The 23,445-nt window shown below is 41.3% G+C and overlaps 1 protein-coding gene across 1 annotated transcript; it reads left to right on the top strand.

The window, feature by feature from the left end:
- The first annotated feature begins 472 nt into the window (after positions 1–472).
- ndp (norrin cystine knot growth factor NDP) lies at positions 473–22,850 on the top strand. Its single transcript, XM_063498743.1, has 3 exons — positions 473–645; positions 11,681–12,126; positions 22,104–22,850. Exons 2-3 carry the CDS (start codon positions 11,917–11,919, stop codon positions 22,326–22,328), a joined length of 435 nt encoding a protein of 144 aa, XP_063354813.1. The 5' UTR covers positions 473–645; positions 11,681–11,916; the 3' UTR covers positions 22,329–22,850.
- The last annotated feature ends 595 nt before the right edge of the window (positions 22,851–23,445 follow it).

The following is a 23,445-nucleotide window of genomic DNA, read 5'->3' as shown; positions in this document are numbered from 1 at the left end:
TCCAAACCACCACCACACCTGCAAACCCCTTCGCCCCTACCCCCTGTGTCATGGGGGGGAGACGACGCCGCCTGAAGAGGAAGGGCCGCAGGGGCCAGTTGTTTTTAAATAAACTAAATCTGCTAACAGTTTTATAACCCTGACCTCGTAAAAAACTGGCTGCAGCTTTTGGTCAGCTCTCTCCTGATGGGGCAAGCAGAGTCGTTCCAAGCCTGGAATTCCCATTTGCCGCTGCGGAGCATGTCGGTGCGTCAGCTGGTGTGCCTGCGAGAGAGAGGGAAGAGGGAAAAGGGCGTATGATATACGATTGCTGTGTCACGATCCACATGTGATGAGCGTCCTCATAGGCGGGGAGCATCCAGGCTGCTCCCTCTGTCTGGTGATTTCCCTGTTAAAGAAAAGTAAGGGAGAGGGGGGCAAGGGAGGGAGAAAGAGAGAGAAAGCAGAGGTGAGAGAGAGAGAGGGAGGAGAGAGGCGCGCTCAGACAATCAGTGTGTGTCTGTGTGTGTGTAAGTGAGAGAGAGAGAGAGGTAGAAACAAGAGGAGAGAGGAGCTGGCTGGGAAACAACAGTTGAACAACAAATCCAGTGTTGCATGCAGCCTCTCCGGATACCTCTGCTGTCTTTCTGCTGCCGGTCACTGAAGGTAAGACCATCAGGCTGGGTGTCACACCTCTGAATCTGCACTCCTGCAGATTTGGGTGCATCCTGTTGTCTTTTTTTATAACTCTGTGTGCTGCAAATGTAGTTAATCAAACTCTGTATCAGGCATGCCATCAAGGATCCAAGTATTCACTGCTATACCCTGGATGTGTTTCACGTGTGTGCATTTTTACGTAGCTGTACGTGCATCACACATGGGCTCGCTCAAAGAGAGTTTGAGTGACACTCCTGCTCACTTTTTTTTTCTCTCCCCCTCCTCCTCCCTTCCTCTGTTGCACATCACTAAGCTCAGGTGTGCATTCCTTTTTTACTGCAGGTCGGTTCTACACCGTGTGAGTCCATAAACTGCAAGTGGTTGTGATTAGGACGCAGTGTGACATGATTTGTAATAAGAGGAAACATGTTTGTGTTGGCGCCGGTGGATTTGCTAATCAGGCACTGACAGCGAGGCTGGAAGGATAGTGGGAACCCGCGTGGCTTGCGGGACGTTAATAGTGCGTTAATAGTGAACATCTCCAGAGATGCATGAATATGTGTTTTACAGGTGTGTGCGTTCATGGCTGTAAGTGTATGATTGACTTGGCCTGTTATGTTGGACCCCGAGGCTGCTGGCTTATGCTAGAAGTACATGATGACAGATACAATAGACTCTGTGGTAGGTAGGAGGAGGAGGAGGAGGCGAGCTACCACTTTGATTTGACTGAGGAGGAGAGGCGTGTGTGTGAGAATGATAAAGGGAGAAGGTGTTTAAATGAAAAATGAAGTGGCTACAAAAGAGTGTGGGATAATGTGAGTGGGGTAGGAGAAGAAGCCCAAGTAGGAGGAAAGGGAAAAAAAACATCCGAGAAAGAAAGAGACGGGCAGAGCCAGGAGGAAGACACAATAAATAGGAGAAACAGAATGAAACTGAGATGTGTGAGAGAGGCTGAGAAAAGAAGGGCTGGAGGAGGTGAGAGTGAGAGAGCATGACACAAGACGGGGCGGAAAAAAAGAAAGAGATTGAGACCGTGTGATGCAAACAGCCCTCCAGACATCTCCGTCCACTTCCGGTGACACCAGATGAGAAACAGTTTGCGCGGTAACGAAAGAAGTGCCGCAGACTCTGAGAATCACCTCTGAACTGTTTGGGGAAGAGAAAAAGGCGAAGACGAGGAGTAGGAGGTGTGTTTGAAACACTGCACATTCAGCCAGGTGCAGATAGACAGCAATACTCTGGCAGAGCAGCACACACTTGGTTTTGTGTCTCATGTTTCATATTCTCTCTCACACACACACACACCCACACACACACACACTGGGACCCATTGTGAGTATATTTATTTGGACAGTGCTGAAGCTCCGATTGGCAGTTCACAATGTCTCACTGCCACAGGAATGTGCTTCTGACAAATGGATGCTCTACACGAACCTGAGGCCATCAAGGGGATCCTTAACACCAACCACCCAGACGAGCATGTGGCAGATATCTGCTGCCCAAAGAAACCCGGTCCAGAGTGATAAAACAAATGCGTCCAAGACTCCTTTCGCTCCCTCTTTTTCAAACACGCCTTAGGCCTGGAGCTGCATTGAGGATCGATCTAGTTACATGCGCAGCTTTTTTAGCCCACAGCTCACCACAGCTTTTCTTTCCCCCCACTTCTTTCTGATACGGATGGAGAGAACAGCAGAGGAGATGGAGTTGGGATTTGAGGTGCATGCGTGTTGACTCAGGAAGATTAGGGGGTTCTGTTTTTATCAAAGCGGTCAACAAACAGCTCCCACACTCTGGTTAAATGAGAAGAAAAAGAAACTGGAGAATATTTACACAAATGCCTTCCCTGTGTATTCTCCAATCTCAGTGCCTCTTATTTCCCACTGTTTCTGAGAAGCCTAAATTGTAAAGCTAACACAAGATTAGCTCCAGCTCACACGGCCGCCTGTCATTGGCTGTACAGTGCTCTCAAATCCACACTGTTTGTCTTATCTTTACTTGGGGGGGGGGATATATTTAGTGAGGAGCTTAGCTTTTAGGAGAGTGGCGCGTGGGGAGGGTAAGAGAGGGTGAATGTGTGTGTGTTTTAGACAGAGAGGAAGAGTAAGTTTGTGTGTGCGTTTTGAGAGCTGGCGTCAGTAGACAGTGGAAGAGCTTGGCACTCTGCATGCCAAACTGTGTGTGTGTGTGTTTGTGTGTGTGTGGTTGGACAGGTCTGTGGTTCTGTACACCCCCACCCCCCCTCACTTCACTGCAGTCAGGAATCTGCCCTTTAGTTTATTAAAAGCTGGTGAAACAATGGAGGGGGTGAGGTTGGGGATGAGGGCAGGTGGTGGTGAATAGAAAATCATGACGTAAACTCTGGGCGTGATACAGAGCAGGGGCAGATCAGCAGCGAGGGTGATGATGTAGCAGTAAATGTAGGAGAGAAGGCAAGATTGAGTTATTCATGACAGATCATAAAACCATCTTTCCCCCCGCTCTACCTGTCACCTCGCCCTCACTCCATCTCCTCCATCGTCCTGTGATGCACCTGTTTTTCTCAGCAGGGCAGCGGGGGCTTAATACCCGAGCTCCCCATTGTGACTGCAGACAGGCCCATCACTGGACAACAACTGTGTACTCAGCTGCCGCCAGGCATAGGTGATAAAGCAGAGGATCCCTCAGAAGATCCGACTCCCCTACCCAGCCCATGTGCCGTCACACACCAACATCCCAGCAATGTTCAGAGCCCCAGAGCAGGAGCATAATAACACCCACGAGAATACCACATGACACAGCCCTTATGTACATATGTGAGGGTTTGTGTGTGTGAGATGAAAACCCATAAGTAAGGTGGGCAGGGGATATTTATACTTGCACCCCACTGCTAAGAAGAAAACATGGTAACAAGTATTGTGCAATTCTGTTCTACACAACATATGGCACGTACACTGGGGCGTCAGCGCAGTGTCACTTTTCATAACAGATTTTTGAGATAACGTAATTGTTTCACTTGTACCTCTTGAACAAAAGTTTTCATTATGACTTGTGTTTGTGCATCTTAGAGCAGTGGAAAACAGGGAAATCAGTTCTTGCTGTCACTGATCTGTCTGTGTGAACTGATCGATTGCTTGGTTTTATAAATGGTAAGAAAATAATGAAAACTGTTCACCACAGATACTCCGAAAGTAGTCAAAAACCTGAAGCTTTTCACAGATCTGGCCTGCCTGTATTTCAGACCCGTCATGATCGGTCTCTGTATCCCAGGTGAGCGTGGGGAGGCATCTTTCCCACAGTAGCCTCTAAGAGAGGCATCACAGTGTCTGCACTTCTTAAGCTTGGAATTATCTTCTCATAACTAGCTGAAGCCAAAACCTTCAGACCACACAAACTGTGGTGTGTAAGGAGGGGCTGTGTTTGTAGTAATGTGGTTTGGATTCCCACATATTATATATTTAACCCAGTTTGGATCTCTTTGCAGGTACAGAGCCCTTTTTTAAATTAGCCGCCCTTTGGCTATGCTGCTAAAGTTATATAAAAATGAAGGAGAGTTTGTTTAATTTGATTTGTTCTATGACAGATGATATGTCTTTTTATAAGTAATAAGCACAGATCTAGAGATAGGCCTGGAGTTACAGTGCAAATAATACATGCTGTGTAATAATTTCGTCTGCCTCTGGGCCTCCAGCTTTGGCACTCTTATTAGTTTCTGAGTACTGGGAATTTCATGTTGGTCAGTTAAAGAGGAAAAGAGATTGCTTTAGATTTGGAGGCCTTTGTGCCAAATTACTGAAGTTCCAATTTGTTTGAGTAAGACCTGAAGCAGTGGACGCACTCTACCGATATGTTCAATTCACTTCCATTTTATTTATATAGTGCCAAATCACAACAACAGGTGCTTTATATTGTAAGGTAGACCCTACAATAATACATACAGAGAAAAACCCAACAATCATATGACCCCCCCCCCCCCCCCCCCCCATGAGCGACAGTGGGAAGGAAAAACTCCCTTTTAACAGGAAGAAACCTCCGGCAGAACCAGGCTCAGGGAGGGGTGACCATCTGCCGTGACCGGTTGGGGTAAGATAGGTAAAGGATAAATAAAGGTAATGGATAAATGCCATTTACCTGGTATAGGCCAAAGAAGCGGGATGTTCACGAAGAATCTAAAGCTAAAACTATTAGCTTTTTGCTAAATGATTTTACAATCATTTCTTAGTAACTCACTGTCATCTCAGGTCTGTCAAGCTCTGAATTTCTCCACATGAATGATGTGAATGAATTTGTAAATAGAATGTTATGTTTCAATAAAAGGGTTTAGAGTGTGCTTCCTTACTTCACAAGCCAAAGCGTACATTCATGACGCTGCATTTTCACCTGACTCTAATACACCCCATGAACTCAGTAGCTCGTAGAACCACCTTTAGCAGCAATAATGTGAAGTAATCCATTTCTACATAGCTTTATCAGACTCTCACATTGAATTCTGGCACACTCTTCTTTTCAATGTTGCTTCAGTTCATTGAGGTTTGTGTGCATTTGTTTATACACAAGTCTCTTAAGGTCCCGCCACAGCATTTCATTTGGGTTGAGGCGTATACACAGGCGTTCATGGTTTACTCAGTGACTGTAAGGTGCCCAGGTCACGTGGCTGTAGAACAAACTCAAACCATCACCCCTCCACCACCATGCTTGGCATTTGGTGTGAGATGTTTGTGCTGATATGCTTCACCAAACGTGGTGCTGTGCATCACGGCCAAACATCTCCACTTTTGTCTCATCTGTCCAAAGAACATTGTTCCAGAAGTCTCGTTTTTCATTCAGGTACAGCTTTGCAAACCTAAGCTGTGGTGCCATGTTCTCTACAGAGAGAAAAGAGGCTTTCTTCAGGCAACCTTTCCAAGTAAGCAATACACATTAAGGCTTTTTATAATCGTAATTTTTGTAATTTAAGACCCCTTTTACGCGCCAGCTGTACACATTAAAGAGTTAGTTCTAAGCAGTGTATTCAACTTACTTGTGTAACCATCTTAATTAAGGTAACATATTAAACATTTTAATATGTTGTAACTGTACTTAGTTGAAAGTTCTGTCTTTATTAGTGGTGGTCTTAACTCAATATCTACATAAAAAAACACCCCACAACTCTATCGTTCTCCTCTTGTAATAATGCTACTCTGGACTACTTGTTTTTGCCTTAGACTTGGCAATATTGTGATAGCTAATTCAGCATATCTCCCCCATGTCCCTGGCTTCTGTAGAACACAACATACTTTCTCCTTCTTTGCTAGAACAGTACAAGTCTAACACTCTGAAGCAGCGGTCCAGCTGCTGCTTCCTGTAGTGTTACCTCATGCAGTGTTCCTATTCCACTAAGCTCTGAACATGGATTCCTGTCACGGATATCGGGACACAGGCTTTCAGTTAACAGAACTAAGAACCTGGATTTGTTAAAGTAAAATCAATTCGAGTGATGTATGTGATACACCAAATGGAAGTTATCCATGTGATGGATGGATGTGAGGGATGAGGTGGTTTTTTTGCTGGAGGTTATGGGATTGGACCTGGTCTTGCAGCAATTTTTCTACAACGATCATCAAAGGAGGTTGTTTACTTTAATTGAGGTGAAATTTCATGGGTAATTCAGAATTAATGACTTGTTGTATTGCTCACATAGCAGCACATTATAATGAAAGCAGTAAGGACCCAAGGTGACATAATGAGGTTGTATCCAGCACTCCTCCCAGAAATAATCATTTCTATCAGACATCAGACGGTACCGGTGCAACTGCTTGGTCTTGGGGATTAAAGAGAAAGATGTGATGGGAAAGGAACGATAGAGGGACTGTTTTTGGAAAAAGGAAAAGGTTCAGGTTTAAGTGGAACACCATGGGGATTTGTTTTTGTAATTATATCAGAAAGACAAGCTTGGTTGGACTTGATGATGGGGTTGATTCCAAACAATAGATCCAGGAAAGATATGGACCGTAACGGTCTCGGGTTTGCTGGTCATTATACTTGGATCAGTTGGGGGAATGGGGTGGACGGGGCAATAGAGCTTGTTTTTCTAAACTCTAAGATCTCTATAAATATGAATTGGATAGGTGAGAGTATAAGGTACCTGGCATTTCACACATTAATAAGTTCTCAGTTTGTACATTCACAGTGCAGTAATGAACTCACTCAGCCAGATACAATCTCCATATATTATCCTGAAAGCCCCCATTATCTGAGTCAGCTGCCATTCGTAGCTCTGTATTGATACGACCAGCTTTCAGAGTTTAAGCATGAGTTGCCAAAAGAGACAGTAATAATGATGTGTGGTCACCTTGCGGTAAGGGCACGTCCCCGCTTGCATAGCAATGATGTTAGAGGGAAGCTGCCTCAGATGGATACATAACAAGCAGACGACAGTCAGTAGAAAGTCATCTCCCTGGTGCACATAAAAAGGTGGAAATGTCTGGCTAGCTCAACTAATTAGTAATCAGAGAGCGCAGAGCTGGCTGGAGACCAAAATTATGAGATTTAGGGTAAAATAAAGTTTGCTTGACTGTCCTGGTATTTACTAGGCGGTTCACTCCTGTCATTATCTTTGATTGTTTTGCTTCATGGTAAGGCCTGTTGTCTAACAAAAACACATGTTCTGAGCGGAAATTTTGATTTATGAGGAAACACTGCGGATGTTTTTCCTGTGAAAACACCTAAATACAGTTACATTGTCATGTTTGATCTGAACTGATTAAACACATTTCCCTTAAAAAGTGGGTTAGGAGATGCTGCAATCACATACATATGTTTTCTGTTCTTTCATCCAAAACCAGACTGTCGTCCAGCTAAGGCAGCATCCAGCTGTCACTGAGCGCCAAAACTACAGGAGCCAGAAAATTCACAGATTGACTGCATGTGTACTTTTAATAGGCAATTTGAAAGGGAAAATCAGTTGAATCGTCAATAATTCGTTGTTTAGTCAGTTGAGAGCAGGGAAACCATATTATCATAATTGAAGTTGATAATGACCATTTTATCCAGACATCTGTGTGTTTGAATACAGTAGATATTAAGCAGTATTCCACTTCATTGTAGATATGTCTCTCAGCCTCTGCTGAATGTAGGTCTGTAGTGTCAAGTCCTCTTAAGTCGTTGTCTCCACTGAATTTTTTGGAAGGTATCTGACTTTTTAACTGCTATATGCACAAATTTGTTTGCCACCTGCTCACTAAGTTGCTATGCTTCTTTGAGCAAACTCTTTCCTGTTGCATTGATCATTTCAAGTGTTTTTGATTATGGAGGCTGGAAGAAAGGTCTAGTTAATTTTTTGAGTCCACATTGCTTAGATTTTGTAGGGTAGTAAGATCACATTCACTGAAAAATAAACCTGTTTACCACATATTCAGCTGACATGCAGAAAACCTAAGAACTGTTTTACCACTTGAGTATTGGTTGTTTTCTGGGTCTCTGGGAATGTAATGAAGCTGTCATGTGTACTCTGTAGTGCGCACTGCACTGAAAGGGAATTTGGAGGCCACAGGGCATGCAAGGTGTGCACAGAGGCATAAGTGAGGGTAGTCTCGGGTCAAAAGGAGCCCGACAGCAAATTTTTGTCTCACTGCCCCTTTGCTGCTTAATCTGGTCTTTAAATGGATCAGTTATCATAGTTTTGTATTTTCAAATTAGCTTTCATTTTGTATTATTTTCAGTTAGTTTCCAAAGTGGATTTTCTTGTTTCAGATTAGTATTTAAAATGTTTACTTTTAGTTTTTAATTAGCATCAGAGTTTAAGTCTATTTTAACTGTTACTGTATAAAAGGGAATTATCAGAGGCAAGATTTAAGAAAATCTGTACAATTATTACAATAAAAACAGAACTCAGCAGTTGACTCTTGTGGACATTCAGAGTCTCGATAAACATGTCCCTCAGTGTCATCAGGCAAGCTGTAATTAAAGTTTTACCAGACACTAAAGGATATTTCCTCTATATTTCTATTTTATTTTCTTTTTCAAAGTTCACAAAATCATTACAGTTAGTGTTAGTGTAGTGTAATTTATTTATTTTTTTCATAATAGATATTTTTTTCATGTCTAGTTTTATTCTACTTTTGTAAGCTATATTCACATAGGTGCACGTAAATATGTAGATCATGTTGATCTAGTAAAAACAAGCCAACATCTGCTTCAATGTCCACTTTGGCTGATGCCTCTATTTTCCTCGTTTACTCTGTCTTATATGGGAACTGAATTGATTCCACTGTACACACTTTCGATTATCAGTGACTTGACTGTGTAATTTCTAAGACATGCACACTAATGATGCTGATAGCGATACCAGCAGCAGAGACGGGGATAACAGTGTTCGTTGTAACGGTATGGCTGGCAAAGCTGGAAGTGCTGATGGGTGCTGGCTGTCTAAAGCAGCCTGTTGCATGAGCCGACTGCAATGTAAACCCTGCAGCACATGTTCGACAAGCCAACGAAACATCTCGGGGAATATTTATTTTAACAGGCCAAATGATACTTCTATTTCTCTCAAGAGGAATGTTAAGGTTAAATGATTCCCCCTTAGAAAGAAAAACACTGGGGTTGAACTAAAGGGGAGCTGAAGATGGAGAGATGGGGTAAAGGTTTCACCCGAAATAGATGCTTGGTTTTAGTTCAGATGAAGAAGTGAGTGCAAGATGGTGCAGTGTTGAAAAGGGATGTAATAAAAATGATAATAATAACAGAATTTCATGTATTCGTATTTTGTGAAAGTATTGTCTCTGTTCATATTATAACACATTTAGTGCAACTGACCTATTTGGGAAGTTATTTTGAAATGTAGTAGGTCACAAATTGCTAGACATAGCTTTAAAACGCAAGACTATAAGTAATTCAGTCATGTGCCAAATGCATTGCTTGTAAATAATAAAACAGAAAAGTTCTCTACAGGCTGAAGATGTTTCCTTAGGTTTGATAATTTTACTAGCAGTACCAGCCACTTGCTGCAAATTACTGTAAATTGTTTCTGGTGATTAGGGACCCTGGAATGTACTTCATTCCATCCTTGGTCAATAGCGACTTCTTGGCTTTCAATATATTACCTCCCCTGCTGGTACTGCAGCTTCTGCATGCATGTCCTTTTCATGCTTTGGAGAGGCAAAGCGTGAAATGGACACGGTGGATGTCTGTTACACGTTTTTCCATGATATCGGGTGGAACTGTGACTAGGCTAAAGCAACTAAAATAGTGCATATTGCATGAGAAAGGCAACTGGATGCATAGAAGGCTCAGGTGGGTGATTAGCAGATGTTTGAACACACACTCACAATAACACTAATGCATTAAAGTTACATTTTCATTTTCTAATGTAATGTAACTCCACTTCTTGCCTAGTTATGTAACTAAAAGTAACTGACTGAAGAGTTAGTTACAACTTGTCTTGAGTTAAAATTTCAATAATTTCCAAGTATTATCAAAGTACTATTCAAATAGGTTACATTTCACAAACCTTTTAAGTAGACATTATCACTTAATAAATACTTGTACTCATCATATGTCAAGAGGTGTCTACACAGGAAGCAACAACCAGCAACATGGCAACCTCAGACCATAGAGAGCAATTAGGTCATCTTACCATTCACACATTTACTCTGTCACAAGTGACAGTGAGGGAAACAAATGTCAGCAGCATGAAGTGGGCTAGTCATTTATGCTCAAACGTTAAACTTTTCTCAACTTCAAGGATTAAAGCACTTACCGGTGACAATGAATAACATATGATTGACATATGACAGAGTGGAAAATACATCAGTGGGGTTATATAGTTGTCCCTGAAATTAAATACATATTCATTTAGTTGAGGAGTAATAAGGAACAGAATATTCATCTGACCTACCACTTTATATAACCTGGAATTTTTCTAACTATTGTACAAGCAACATCAGACTACTGATCTCCAAGAGTTGATTCTGTTCATCTGGACGTAGCGTTTTCAGTGGGAGAAACGTTTCGTCACTCATCCAAGTGACTTCTTCAGTCTCAGCTGACTACAGGTTTCCTCAATCTTATAAACAGTACATTTGCATAATGACTGAAACCAGCCCCCTGAAGGAACAATGGGCTGTGAGGTCAGTTCCTTCATCATAATTATGCAATTATGCAAGATCAGACTGCTGATATTTTCTTCTCATCCCAAAGCAACTGTGTAAAAGACATATTTTTCCACAGCAACACTAATGAGCACCTACATTTACAAAGCAACGATTTACACTTTAATTGTACGTGTTTAAAAAAAACCCCACTTAAGCATAAATACAGCTCCTGCGACTCCATGTGTAACCACTTCTTCGTAAACCTTTAGCACACAAGTATAAATTGGGTCAAAGTATTTAAAATTATCACAAAGCATGAATTTATGGGTAGCTCGTGAAAATAGATAGATAGATAGTAATAGTTAATAAACTTTAACACGACTATTTTGCTCCTTTCTCCATCTCTCACCCTACCATGCACTTAATTCACAACACATTTCAACATACCTGCCGCAGCCAGAACCAGGCTCACTTTTAACACAAACTCTATTGTCAGAAGGACTATAAAACTATGAAGTCGAAAAAAAGAATTGCCTAAATAAATGTGAAAATATGCAGAGGGCTTGCAGTCATGAGAGAGCTTGTTGGGAAAGTGAATTATTTTAATGAAAAAGTCATTCCTGGGGAGAGGAAAAGGCCCGGCTGCGGGCTGTTTGTGCATGGCTTAAGTTTCTCTTCTGTAATAAAAGCACAAGGACTTATGTGTCTACATGTGTGTGCCGTGTGTGGGTGTACTGGGTTGAGCGTGGAATAAATGAGACAAAGTAGACGGCCAGTTTCTTGAGACGCACACACTCAAATAATTAATCTCAAAAACTGGCAAAAAAAAAAAACCTATGTCTGGAGATAGCTTCATCCACTACACACGAATTGTAGCATTTGGAACGGTTTGACTTGTGGACAAAACATAGAACGGCCACACGCAATATTGCTGCTTTTTCTGGTCTTTATCTCTTCATGTTTCCATTGATGCAGTTATGTTTGTCTTCTGCTTCCAGACCCTGATGGATTAAGGCAGTGGGGGATGGAGCAGCCTGCCCAAGAAACCCTCCTACTACCTAAAGCTTGCTGAATTTGAACCTACAGTGAGCTGACAGGAACAAAGCAGAGTCAAAGATAATCTCCTTTTGTGCAGCCTTGTGACAGAACAGACTCTGTAAGGAGGAGGAAGAAAAGCAACTACGTTACACGTTGGACATCCCGTGAGGATCAAGAGCCTCAGGGTGGCCTGATCATGAAACCTTCCATCTCTGGGGGCTCCCCCTCTGGTCTTCTGCTGGTTCTAATGTGCTGCCCCCTCCTGGGCTTGGTCCATTCTGCCAGCAGCAGCAACAAGGCCAGCGATAACGGACACGCACACCTGGGAGATGCTGACCCAGACCGCTGCATGAGGCATCACTTTGTGGAGACCATCACACACCCAATTTATAAATGCAACTCCAAGGTAAACACACCTACCAACACACTAAAAGCCAACCTTTTATATGAAATCTAGATAGTTGTCAATGTTTGTTATGTGACTTTTACTTTGTTTGATGTATTAAATGTTTATTGTTGCCAGTGTTTAAATGGAGTGCAATATAACTTCAAAAATGAGACCATCCCCGAGTTTCTCAGTTCCCTCTGTCAGCCGGTGGTGTGATTTCTGTGTGAACGATGTGATTGAGCTTTTCCACAAAAACCCAAAGGATGTGACAATTATTCTACACCCCGCGTAGCTCAGTGTCTGCCTTCTAGTGCAAGTGTCAAGAGCAGAAAACAACAGCTTAGAACATAAGTCAACTAATAAGCCCTGTCATACACTGCAGGATGAAACATAAGGTTAGCTAGCTACCTGATGTTGGTATCAAGTTGTCCATGTTAGCTGATGAGCTGAAATTAGCCAGAACACAGTTTTATTTAAGTTGGATGGTCTGGAGATGGAAGTGGAAATTTGACTATCAGGGGAAACTGTGGTGGACTTCAGGATGTTTGGTTTTCAGAGTCACGGACAAACTGCAAACAGCAGGGTCTGCTAATTAATCTAATAACTTAGCTGGACATTTTAAAATGACTTTATCTGCTAAAGTTACCAAAACTGAGTATGGCTAATCACATCTTGCTTGTCAGTGAAAATCATATCTGAATGAAAATGCTAGTTGGTTAGCTTGCCCAGCTAAAGTGATCATTGATTATAAAGTGTCACATGGTACTGATTTTAGTAAATCATGCAATGGCAAAGATATCTATGAGTAATATTTACTTTATACAAAATATGGTTTTCTTTTCAACAAGGAGGTGGTTAGCAAGCTATCTGCAATTTAGCTTTGATGTCTTTATGTTGATACCCAGTATTTATACCAGTCTCCTGGTTTCTGTTCAAGATACAAGAAATACAGCACATACAACAGAACAACATTTTTTTACAGGACAGTGTTGACTGGCGAAAGTACAAGCTGAGCATGAACCTGAGCTATAGCCTACTGGTCACCTGGGTGAAGGTGTCAGTAATAACAGTGGTTTTCTAAGGTTGCACAGAGCTCCTTAAGGTAATGGGCCATTTGCTTCAAACCAAGCCCCTGAGCCTAAGAATAATACCCAGCAATGACTTAAGAGACATTTTTTCTCACAAATTCCTTCCTTTCTACTAGTATTGCTCATTTCCCCTTGAAAGCCTTTCTCCATTTGACCATTCTAGTGTATCATTCTTTCCTTTGCTCTCTTAATCTCCATCTCTCTTTTAGAAGAGTCACATAGGAGTGTGTGTGTGTTGGTGGTTCTGGAGATGGGCCACGCTGCAGACATATTCTGCACCTCAGCTGGGGCTCAGATTTAGCTGAAGCTGTTTCGCTGTTAGCCTGCTCGCTCGTGCACTGCCAGGTGCTAAAGAGAGGGAGAGAGAGAGATGGGGTGAGGAAAGAAGAAGAAAAGTGGAGAGCCAGTGATTAAACAATGGTGTGGTGTGTATCCTGACAACTTAAAGACAGCCACTTGACGTAAAGAGACTGATGATCCCATTGAGTAGCACCAAACATGTGAATGCTATTGTGGGAAGGTGCTGTCGATTTTCCCTCTTTCCTTTTGTTGCGCACCAGTGCAGTTGCTTGTCTAGCGTGAGTGATCTGTTCTTTGGTCTTTTTTTAATATTCTGACTCTGAGTGCATCAAGCAGGTGGCCAAACCGCAACTCGGCTCAGGCGAGGCAGGGCTGAACACACACTCAGCATGAGCTTGGCTTTCTATTACAGCGCACAGAGAGCCGAGTGGAAGCCTAACTGAGCAACTGTTTTACACCTCAGGCCTGATTTAGACTTCTGTGGTGAATCTTTGTAGCGCCTACAATGTAACCTACGTAAGTGGCCGACTTCGTTGCCGGCATTTATGCTTGTGCTGGTGCGTTATGTGCTAGTTAGCATGTGGCCGTGTCCTTTGTTTTATATGCAGTGCCAGCGGATAGAAACCAATAAAATGATGGGATTTTTTCCCTCCTGGGCCCTCACGCTTTGTTGTGTTCTTTTTTGTTGTTTGCTTCTTTTCTGGGGTAAACTATATTGGTTCCTCGAGTCTTTCCACTTTCATATTCCCTCGATCCCTTTAGATCCCTGGATCTAAAGTTTTTGGCTGTGTACAGTACTGTGCAAAAAGTTTGAGCCAGCTGTCATTTCTTTATATTTTGATTCTGAAAGCCAAACTTCCCTGTCCTTTTAAAGTTGTCTTGAGTGATGGGTCCTCAGGTTGTCTGAAGGTGTTTCAAAGCTTTTCTTTGAAAATTTTCATTCCAGTCCTTGTACCTGACCATTTTCAGAGGATTTTCATTTTTAATTCTTGTGTTTTAAATCCCTTAATGCTGACCTATGAATTAGTATCACAAAAGTCATTTAACAAAGGGATGAGCCAGTATTGTGTCTACACAGACAATTTAGCAAAGAAACAATTTTAAAAGTATCTTCTGTCACTTTATTTTGTCTTTTGTCACATAGTTTGATAGACATAAAATAGCAGTAGTAGGCGATTTGGAAAGAGCTGTTAGCTGAAAACTTGTTGGCATATCTCATCATGTTGTGCATTGTGCCCTGAAATATTTAGAGGAAACTGGGGGACAAAAGAAGAAGTGGCAGGCTTAAAAATATACATCAGATGAACAGTATCTGAAAGGCCCGTTCTTAAGGAACAGGAAAAAGTCCAGTAAAAAAAAAAACTGACACAAGACCTGAGTGATGCATCTGGCACTCCAGTTGATCCAACTTCAGTTTGATGACCATCAGAAATGGTCTCAAGAAGGCAAGAAGGAAGGGAAACAGGGAAAATGTACTTATAATCAATGTTCCCTCTAATTTTTCATGTGTCTGAGCGAACACACAAACTCCCTGAGCGGTCCCTTAGACCACTGTGAGCAACAGCAGACGTGTGCACTGTGGTCACGCCAGCATCGAATCCATCCAAGTTACATAGTTTATTAAAATAATCAAATTACAGCATTTACATTTATGTTAGACTACTTTTAATTAAGTGCTTTAGCCCACTTACAATGAAAATTTAAAAAAATCTTGTTCATGACCTGTGTAGTACGTTAACACTATTGGAAGTAAAAATAACTTGAACTCCAATTTTGAAAACACAACTTTATTTTTTTATTTTTTATTTTTTTGCTCTGACTTGTATTATGAGTATGAGTCTGTGGTCTGGGAGAGAGTCCTGTAACTCTCTGTCTGCAAAATACAGTATATAATGACCAATGGTGGGCAATTAATTATATAGTTAATTCTTAAAAAAAGTAACTGAGTTTTGCAAACAACAAAGTTTTTTGCAGCTGTTTACCTAAAAATGCAGCCAAGGCATTTTTTTAAATAAACATTTCAAACTATTTACAGAACAATCAGCTGTTCTGCATCAAATTTGATGCCACACAAATTATTTGTGCCACTCCAAAAAATAATTTCTGTTCACTATGAGATAAAGGAGAACAACAGCCTGATACCTGCAGGCCTGACAACAGGAGATGTATCACTCATGTAACACCTGTAACATTCAGCAGTCGCCTCATTGTTCTGACACACACAACAAAACTATTGACTACACTACACACTAACTACACAAGATTTGCGCTAAACGTCGCAAATCTCTCACATCTCAAAACACCGCCGTCACTCCTAAAACTTCCCCCTTCCTAAACAACTAAATGCCATGTTGCCATATCATTTTTTGATTGGTCCACATGGTACATTTTTCCACCAATAGGAAAGGCTGGGGGAGGGGGTCGGGAGGGTTTTACGTGGCCTATCAACACAATTTAAAAACTGGTATAAAGTCCACACTTTTTCCATCAATTGTTCCGTCTGTCCTGCTCACATCTCCAATGGTTGTACATGTTGTCATTAACGTGGCTTCACTCCACATCAGCCATGCCGGTTTGCTAGCTAAAACACCGGTGTCGGCACATAAGGACGCTGTCATAGCCTGTTAACGACGTTGATTAGCTGCGTATATACGAATGCGAATTGCATCAGTGGCTGGACTATGAGATAAGGTGGCATCGTTCTAATCCCATACGGGAGCAGCCAGTCACTTACTGACTAACACTGCAAAACAGAATTGTTAAAGTTTTAATTTTAATTTCAATTCAGGTTAGATTTTTTTTTTTGTGCACAACGCAGATTTTCTGTGCGCAGAGACCATGCCAGCAGTGCGCAATTGCACACGCGCGCAGCTTAGAGGGAACATTGCTTATAATAACTTTATTTATACAGAACTTTTTAAAACACAGTTACAAAGGGCTTCATAGTTTGGATAAAAATGCATTAAAGTTAAGTGCACATGTTCAACCATGCAAGCACACAGTCGATTACCCAGTCGCTTTCATTCCTGCATACACAGTCCTATACACGCATAGCAGAAGAACAAAAGGCCACAAATAGACAGCAAAAGATTAAGTAGAAGCTAAACTATAAAAATGAGATTGCAGCAGATGTTTAAAACAAACCCCAGATTCAGCCAACCTGAGCTACAACCACAAAATCGTGATTACCACAAGCTTTAAAATAAGAGCAACAGAGACCCCGATCAGATAAGGTTGGCTGCAGTTATGATGTCTCAGTATATGTCTGCTTTATACACAGGAGCCCGGTCATGAAGGGCTTTATATGTTGTTAGTAACACTCTTAAATGGATTCTGAATGCCGGCTAGTTTTTGTTTTGTTGCATTATGTACCAACTGAAGACGGGCTGAGGAGGCTGAGAAATGCATGTGAAAAGTGAGCAGCAATAATCAAGACAGAAGAAAATTGTGTGTGTACAAGAAGTTCCACATTATTTGGAGGCAATTAAGGTTTGATTTTTCAAATGTATCTTAAATGAAAGAAACAAGACTGGATGAGGTATGCCAGATTACACAGTGAACTGGACTAAAAAAGTCAGTGGCACCAGGTCTTATAGAGATGGATCATCAGAGGATTTGTATGAACAAGAGAGGGGGACAACAGTGAATGTCTACAGCCATCTGTAAAACATGTCCTGGCTAGGGGCCAGTAGTGTTGGGGATCTTGTCAACAGTGATGGAATTATGAACGCAGAAAAGTACAGTTAGATTTTGATCCGCCATGCAGTAACATCTGGAAAGACTCTGATAGGCAACAGCTTAATATTTCAGCATGACAATGATCCCAGACACACTGCCAGCACAGTAATAGCATATCTGGATAGAAAAACACACAATGAGACACTATCAGTCATGGACTGGCCTCCCCAGAGCCCAGGCCTCAACATTATTGAAGCAGTGTGGGATCATCTTGACAGAAAACAGAACAAAAGGCAGAAACATCCAAAGAACAGCGTTGACTGACCTTCAAAAAGCTGAAAAACGATTCCTTAAAGAAATAACGAAAGCTATAAAGGTTGTCATAAAAGTGGTCATACAAAACACTGACTTTGTGTGTTTTTGCCTTCTATACTCTGTGTATTGTTACACATTTTTCCTGTTTTCCTAGGAACAAAGAAATATGGGGCAGCTCAAGCTCAAGCAGTACTGTATGACTAGAAAAAGAGCAGCTGCAGACGAATCTCTGCTGTCTGCAGCCCAGGTGTTGAGTAATATTCTGGTAGCAATCTCCTCCATTGTAAATTTGAACTTACACCATCACTACGCTAATTCCACAAATAAAGTTGAGTTTACAGGGTGCGAAGAGCCCAACTCAGCCAGTGGAAGCAGTTGTATAATGTCCTCTGTGGATCTGAGGGGAGAAGAAAAATAAACCTGGGGATTTCATTATGGTTATCTTGGCACTGTGCAGCGTGCAAAGAAATAGGATTGGGTTTGTTTTTGAACGACTTTCCTGCTTAGATGCTAACGCAACTCTTGTCTGAGCATCTGTCTCAACTTATTAGCAAAAAACATGATGAAAACACACGGGTGAGATCCGCAGTGTGTGGTTTTCCTGCCAGTGCTGAACTGCTGCTTTCTCGGGTTAATGTAAGTAACATCAGCAGTTGTGACCTGTTTCACCGGAGCTAAAGAAAATCATCGAAACAGCAAAATTCATAGCAGCCATTTTGGAATAAAACTGTAGATAAACACAGCTGCTGCTAATAACATTAATGAAAGCTGTGCTGTGTCGAGGTACAGAGCTTTGATCAGTGTGATCAGGAACACCTGCACTTACGCTTGAAATGCACTTTGCATTTTTCTTCGCGTCTTAGCTTCACTTAAACTTTAGTCTGCTAAAGATATTTTAATTGTGAAGGAAAAAAACAATAGTTCACACACTGATGTGGTTATTTATTGTACTTTTTTGTGCACAAACATAAAAATTGTACTGTTTTGTTTTTTTGCAGTGCAGTAAAAATGAGTGAAAAATTGTTCAAGATGTTGATTTTTTTTTCTTCCCTCTTTATTCTCTGCTTATTTTCGCCCCTGCTGGGTTTTTGGTGTTGATGTGTGAGTATACTGTACATTGTTATTTATGTGACACTAAACCAACTATAGGGTCCAGTTATTCAAAGAAATGTAGAAAGCCATCTGATAAATGGATTTATCAGAAATCGCCTTTGATTCGTGTTCAAAAACACAAAACACACTTACCAGTTATCACCAGTGTAAAACTAGTTCTTCACCTTGAGTTTTATTTAAGCCTGTAAAGCCTGAAAATTTCCAGAAAATTCCTTTCTTTCAAACTAGTCTTTGTTGACCCTCCTGACGAATTTGCATGTATAAGATTTAATTTGTATCATTTTTGCTACGTCCAGGATTTTTGTGCAAATCTGATATACTTGGCATTACAGGGTTAATTATAATTTTAATTACATTAAAAAAATATTTCCAAGGTTAAAAACAGATTTTTTATAATTAGGGTTCCAACTAACTATTACTTCCACTGCTGATTAATCAATGTGTTGTTCAGTAAATAAAATATCAGAGCACAGGAGAGCCTGAGGTGACCTAAGGCTATAAAATCAAGCAAAAGCTTTCATATGAGAAACTGAACTGAACATGTTATTCCTCTTAAGTATTACTGCCCTCACAACCCAAGCACAATGGGGCAGAAGAGAATGTGGAGACCACACATGATTTTCACCAAGTGTTTCACCAAAACGTTTAACATGGAGTGCGTTCTTCGGTGATGCATGTGTCTTGTGTGAACAAGTGCTGTGCAAGTAAACCAAAAAAATAATGGTGACAACGTTCAGTCAAAACAAATAATCTGGAGGTCAGCGAGCCCGTAGGCCCAAATTGTATATCTGCAGATGAGCAACCCAGGTGTCAGCCATTACTCCCAGGGAGCCATTCCACACATCCAAGCAACGACAAAAAACAGGAAGTGGATCTAGAGACCTTCTAAAGGCCAAGATGACACTTCAGCCTCTAAAACATTAAAAAAAAAACCCTCTATAACATATTAAATGTATGAAAAAAATATTCTTGCTGTAAGAGACTACAGTAAGCAAACAAAATGCCTTAGACCCCCCATCCCCACACACATAGACAAAAAAAGAAAATATTTCACATGTCCCATGCATCTGAATGGATCAGTCACACAAGCTATCCATTTGACGACAGCACAGATTACTGTGTCGACTCTCTGGATTTTGTCTTTAGGACATATGGGACTTCCTCACGGGAATCACAAATATTTCAGTGCAGGGTTGCAGAAAACTCATCCTTCATTTCTGAGTATCTTAGTTCTTAACATAATTACATCTGTCTAAACTTGGACACCAACACTGCTGCGGACATGCTAGTTGATGACAAAGTTTTAATGCTTTTATTTTGAAATATTTGTTATTAATTACTTATTACTTTTAAAAGACAAATGCTTACATTCTTTATGTCACACTGTAATTACATTGTTAACTAACAGATCCACGTGCATTTAGCAACCCCGGCTCAAATAAAGTCCAATGCTGCTCAGTTTTACTCTGAAAATCCAAGCAGTGACTTTTTTAAGTAAAACAGCAGCTGTTGTTGGAAACGCTGAAGTAATTCCAGCCAAAATAAGCACCATTATTCCTAATTACAAAAGTACTTGAGTTTAGAGCATAAAACCTCAAATTCAAATTAAAAACTGCCAATAAAAAAACCAAAGTAGGAAAAAAGGCTAATCAGTTAAAGTTTTAACTATAAAAAGTAACCACAGCGCCTGTCACTAAAACACAACAGACCGATGAATGCAAGGTTCATGTCATATTGGAGTTTTCATGATTAATCACAGCTAACTTTTCATCGTGAGAATCCAAGAATTTAACATAATTCTTTTAAAAATTATTACACAACTAACACGCATCCAGCTTCAGTACTTTTGCACTCCACCTTCAGTTTTTTACTGTCATGTCCTATTTAATTTTATTCAGTTTTATTTTATTTCTTTATATAGCACCAAATTACAGCAACAATACTTGTATATTATATAATATTAAATAATTATATAAATAATAAATACAAAGCTAGTCTTGTATTTAGTAATATTTAATCATTTACAATATAGTTCAAAGGAAATTTACAGTTTGTTGCAAAATTACATACTACTACTACCGCAAATAAAATTAATAACAATAATAATAATAATAATAATAATAATAATAGGGAAAATGATCCTGACATGTTGCATCTAAAATAATAATTTCTTTTTTTCTGTATTAAAAGAACGATCCCTCCGACAGCAATATATTGTCACTAGATTCTGTTATTAGTGATGTTTTATTTTCCACTATAATAAAACATAATCATAAATAAAATTAGAAAAAACTGATAAAGATGCAAATTAATAAAAAATGTATACTGTACATCTTGAAAATGTGCAATATAAATTAACTAACTTTTTAAATAAGTTTCCTTTGGGAAAGTTTTGAGTTATCAGAATCTCCTCCAATAACCTTTTCTTGATATTGAGCCTCTAAATGTTCCTCAAGGAACCTCCAAAGTGAACAAAGTTGCTTGAATGAGCCCATGATGACTGCTTAGTAATGGTTTATATCACTTTATATCACTTTTAACAGGAAGAAACCTCCAAAATAACCAGGCTCAGAGAGGGGTGGCCATCAGCCGTGACCGATGAGAATGGAAATATACAGAAGTACAAACTGAGTCGTTTAAAATGGTGTACGTTCACCCGATAATAGTTCATTATGGCACTTGAACAGTGCTGTGTCAGTACTGAAGCTTGCATAGGTTTGTTTAATGTAGTGGCTCATGAGTAAAAGGAGAAGCAGGAAAGGTGCAGACAGAGAGGAGGCCAAAGTTTGATAGCCTGATCCTCTGCCAGGACAAAGACAAATGGTCTTAAAGTGGCGACAACACTCTTGATGTGTGTGTGTGTGTGTGTGTGTGTGTGTGTGTGTGTGTGTGTGTGTGTGTGTGTGTGTGTGTGTGTGTGTGTGTGTGTCACCCATACATGGCCCCAGACAGGCCTTTATCAAAGTGGGTACACGGGTGGCGACACACAGCAGCTGGCAGAAGGACATGACACAGGAGTCAGTTTAGGGAGGCGACAGGAATGCAGTGACCTACAGAGGAATGCCGGTCGGACGGTCACAACACTAATCAGGCTGGTGCTGTGTATGTGCGTGTGAGTGTGTGTGTGCTGATTGGTTAAACTGGGGAAAGGTTTCATATGCTGGCTTTGTTCCCTCTAAACAGCACAGAAAAAAAGTGGCCAACCTCTTTCAAATGTGTGACCCTGGGCTGCAGCAGGTGTAGGAGTGTGTGACTGCTCTTACGGCTATCTCTCATTTTGCAGGTGCAAGGCCAAGGCTGACAGGATTTTGAGACACACACACACACACACACACACACACACACACACACACACACACACACACACACACACACACACACACACACACACACACACACACAGAGCCCAAACATCCTTTTACTCCCCTTAAAGAGCCTGAAGGTCAACGACTTATCTGTATTTTTCATAACGTCGCCTTTTCGCCTACGTCTTTCTTCCAGATGGTGTTGCTGGCGCGCTGCGAGGGCCACTGCAGCCACACAACCCGCTCCGACCCCCTCATCTCATTCAGCTCAGTGCTCAAACAGCCCTTCAAGAGCACCTGCTCCTGCTGCCGGCCGCACACCTCCAAGCTGAAGGCGGTGAGGCTGCGCTGCACTGGCGGGACTCGCATTACGGCCACTTACAGATACATCCTCGCCTGCAACTGCGAGGAGTGCAGCTGAGCAGACAGCAGCACCCTCCCAGACCCTCAAGACTCTCAAGAGCCGGCATTTTTCTTGGCCACAGACCTTCCTCTCAAGCTGTCCAAAGCATTTTGGTTGATTATTGGATCAGAAAACAGCCCCAGAGATACTGGTTGTTAACTTGTGAGTGATAGTTTGGAGCAGTCAGATCAGCCTCACGTGGGCCTTAAAATTGACCTACAGCCCTTGGGACTCAGACAGAACATACTATACCCTCTCTATTATGTGCATTCAATCAGTACAAACAATGCAAAGCATATTTCTTCAGCTCACAAGGCCAGACACCACAAACTGCAGCTCCCAGGAGCCCGCTGGAGACCCTCCTCGCTGCAGAGACACACTGCACTCATTATAAGCCTCCGTAATTCATAACACACACGCTCAAGAACCACAGAATGAGAGCTCATTGCAAATATCTGTAACAGCCTTCTCCCAGCTCCATAAAAAAAAGAAAAAAAGAAAAGAAGCGTTTGACGACTAAACAAAATGCCTCGTTAAAAAGCAGCATGGGAAAGGACAAGCGGGTCTGCGTGAGCCCTGACATGTGCTGGATCTACAGTGGAGCACCTGCGCCGTGCTTACTCACCCAGTAACATTTTACACACTCCCTGCAGACTTTAATCTAGCTGTGTAAAACATGACTGATGCTGACAGGAGAGCTCATCGAATGAACAGTAGAAAAAAAAAAGAAAAAAAAAAGAGTAGCGTAAGAGGAGCCCGGAGGATGCAAGAAGACCACTGATGAAGGTTTTAGCAGCCTCTGGGTCAGCGGCGTGGACTGTCAATAGACTGACGAGGGTATCAGTGCTCATTTAAAGTATAACCTGTTCTACTTGGATCTTTGTGATGTTCATGTTGACGTTATTGTAACTGCCGCTACTATCACGCCGGATTGATTAAACTTGCCGCTATTGCCTGTAACGTATTGTTAGTAATGACATGTCCTGTGTCCAACATGATGAATACAGAACTTCACACTCACTATTCATACTCTATGTGTGCATTTGTGTATGTGTGTGCGTGCCGCAGGCTCATTTGCAAAACTTTTGGTCACTTTATTTGAATTGGAAAAACTGTGTTCAAATTGAGCTTTTTC

Source organism: Pelmatolapia mariae, linkage group LG16_19, assembly GCF_036321145.2.
Source record: "Pelmatolapia mariae isolate MD_Pm_ZW linkage group LG16_19, Pm_UMD_F_2, whole genome shotgun sequence".
Classification (NCBI taxonomy): domain Eukaryota; kingdom Metazoa; phylum Chordata; class Actinopteri; order Cichliformes; family Cichlidae; genus Pelmatolapia; species Pelmatolapia mariae.
The sequence above is the reverse complement of the archived record's forward strand: the minus strand, read 5'-3'. Positions and strand labels throughout refer to the sequence as shown.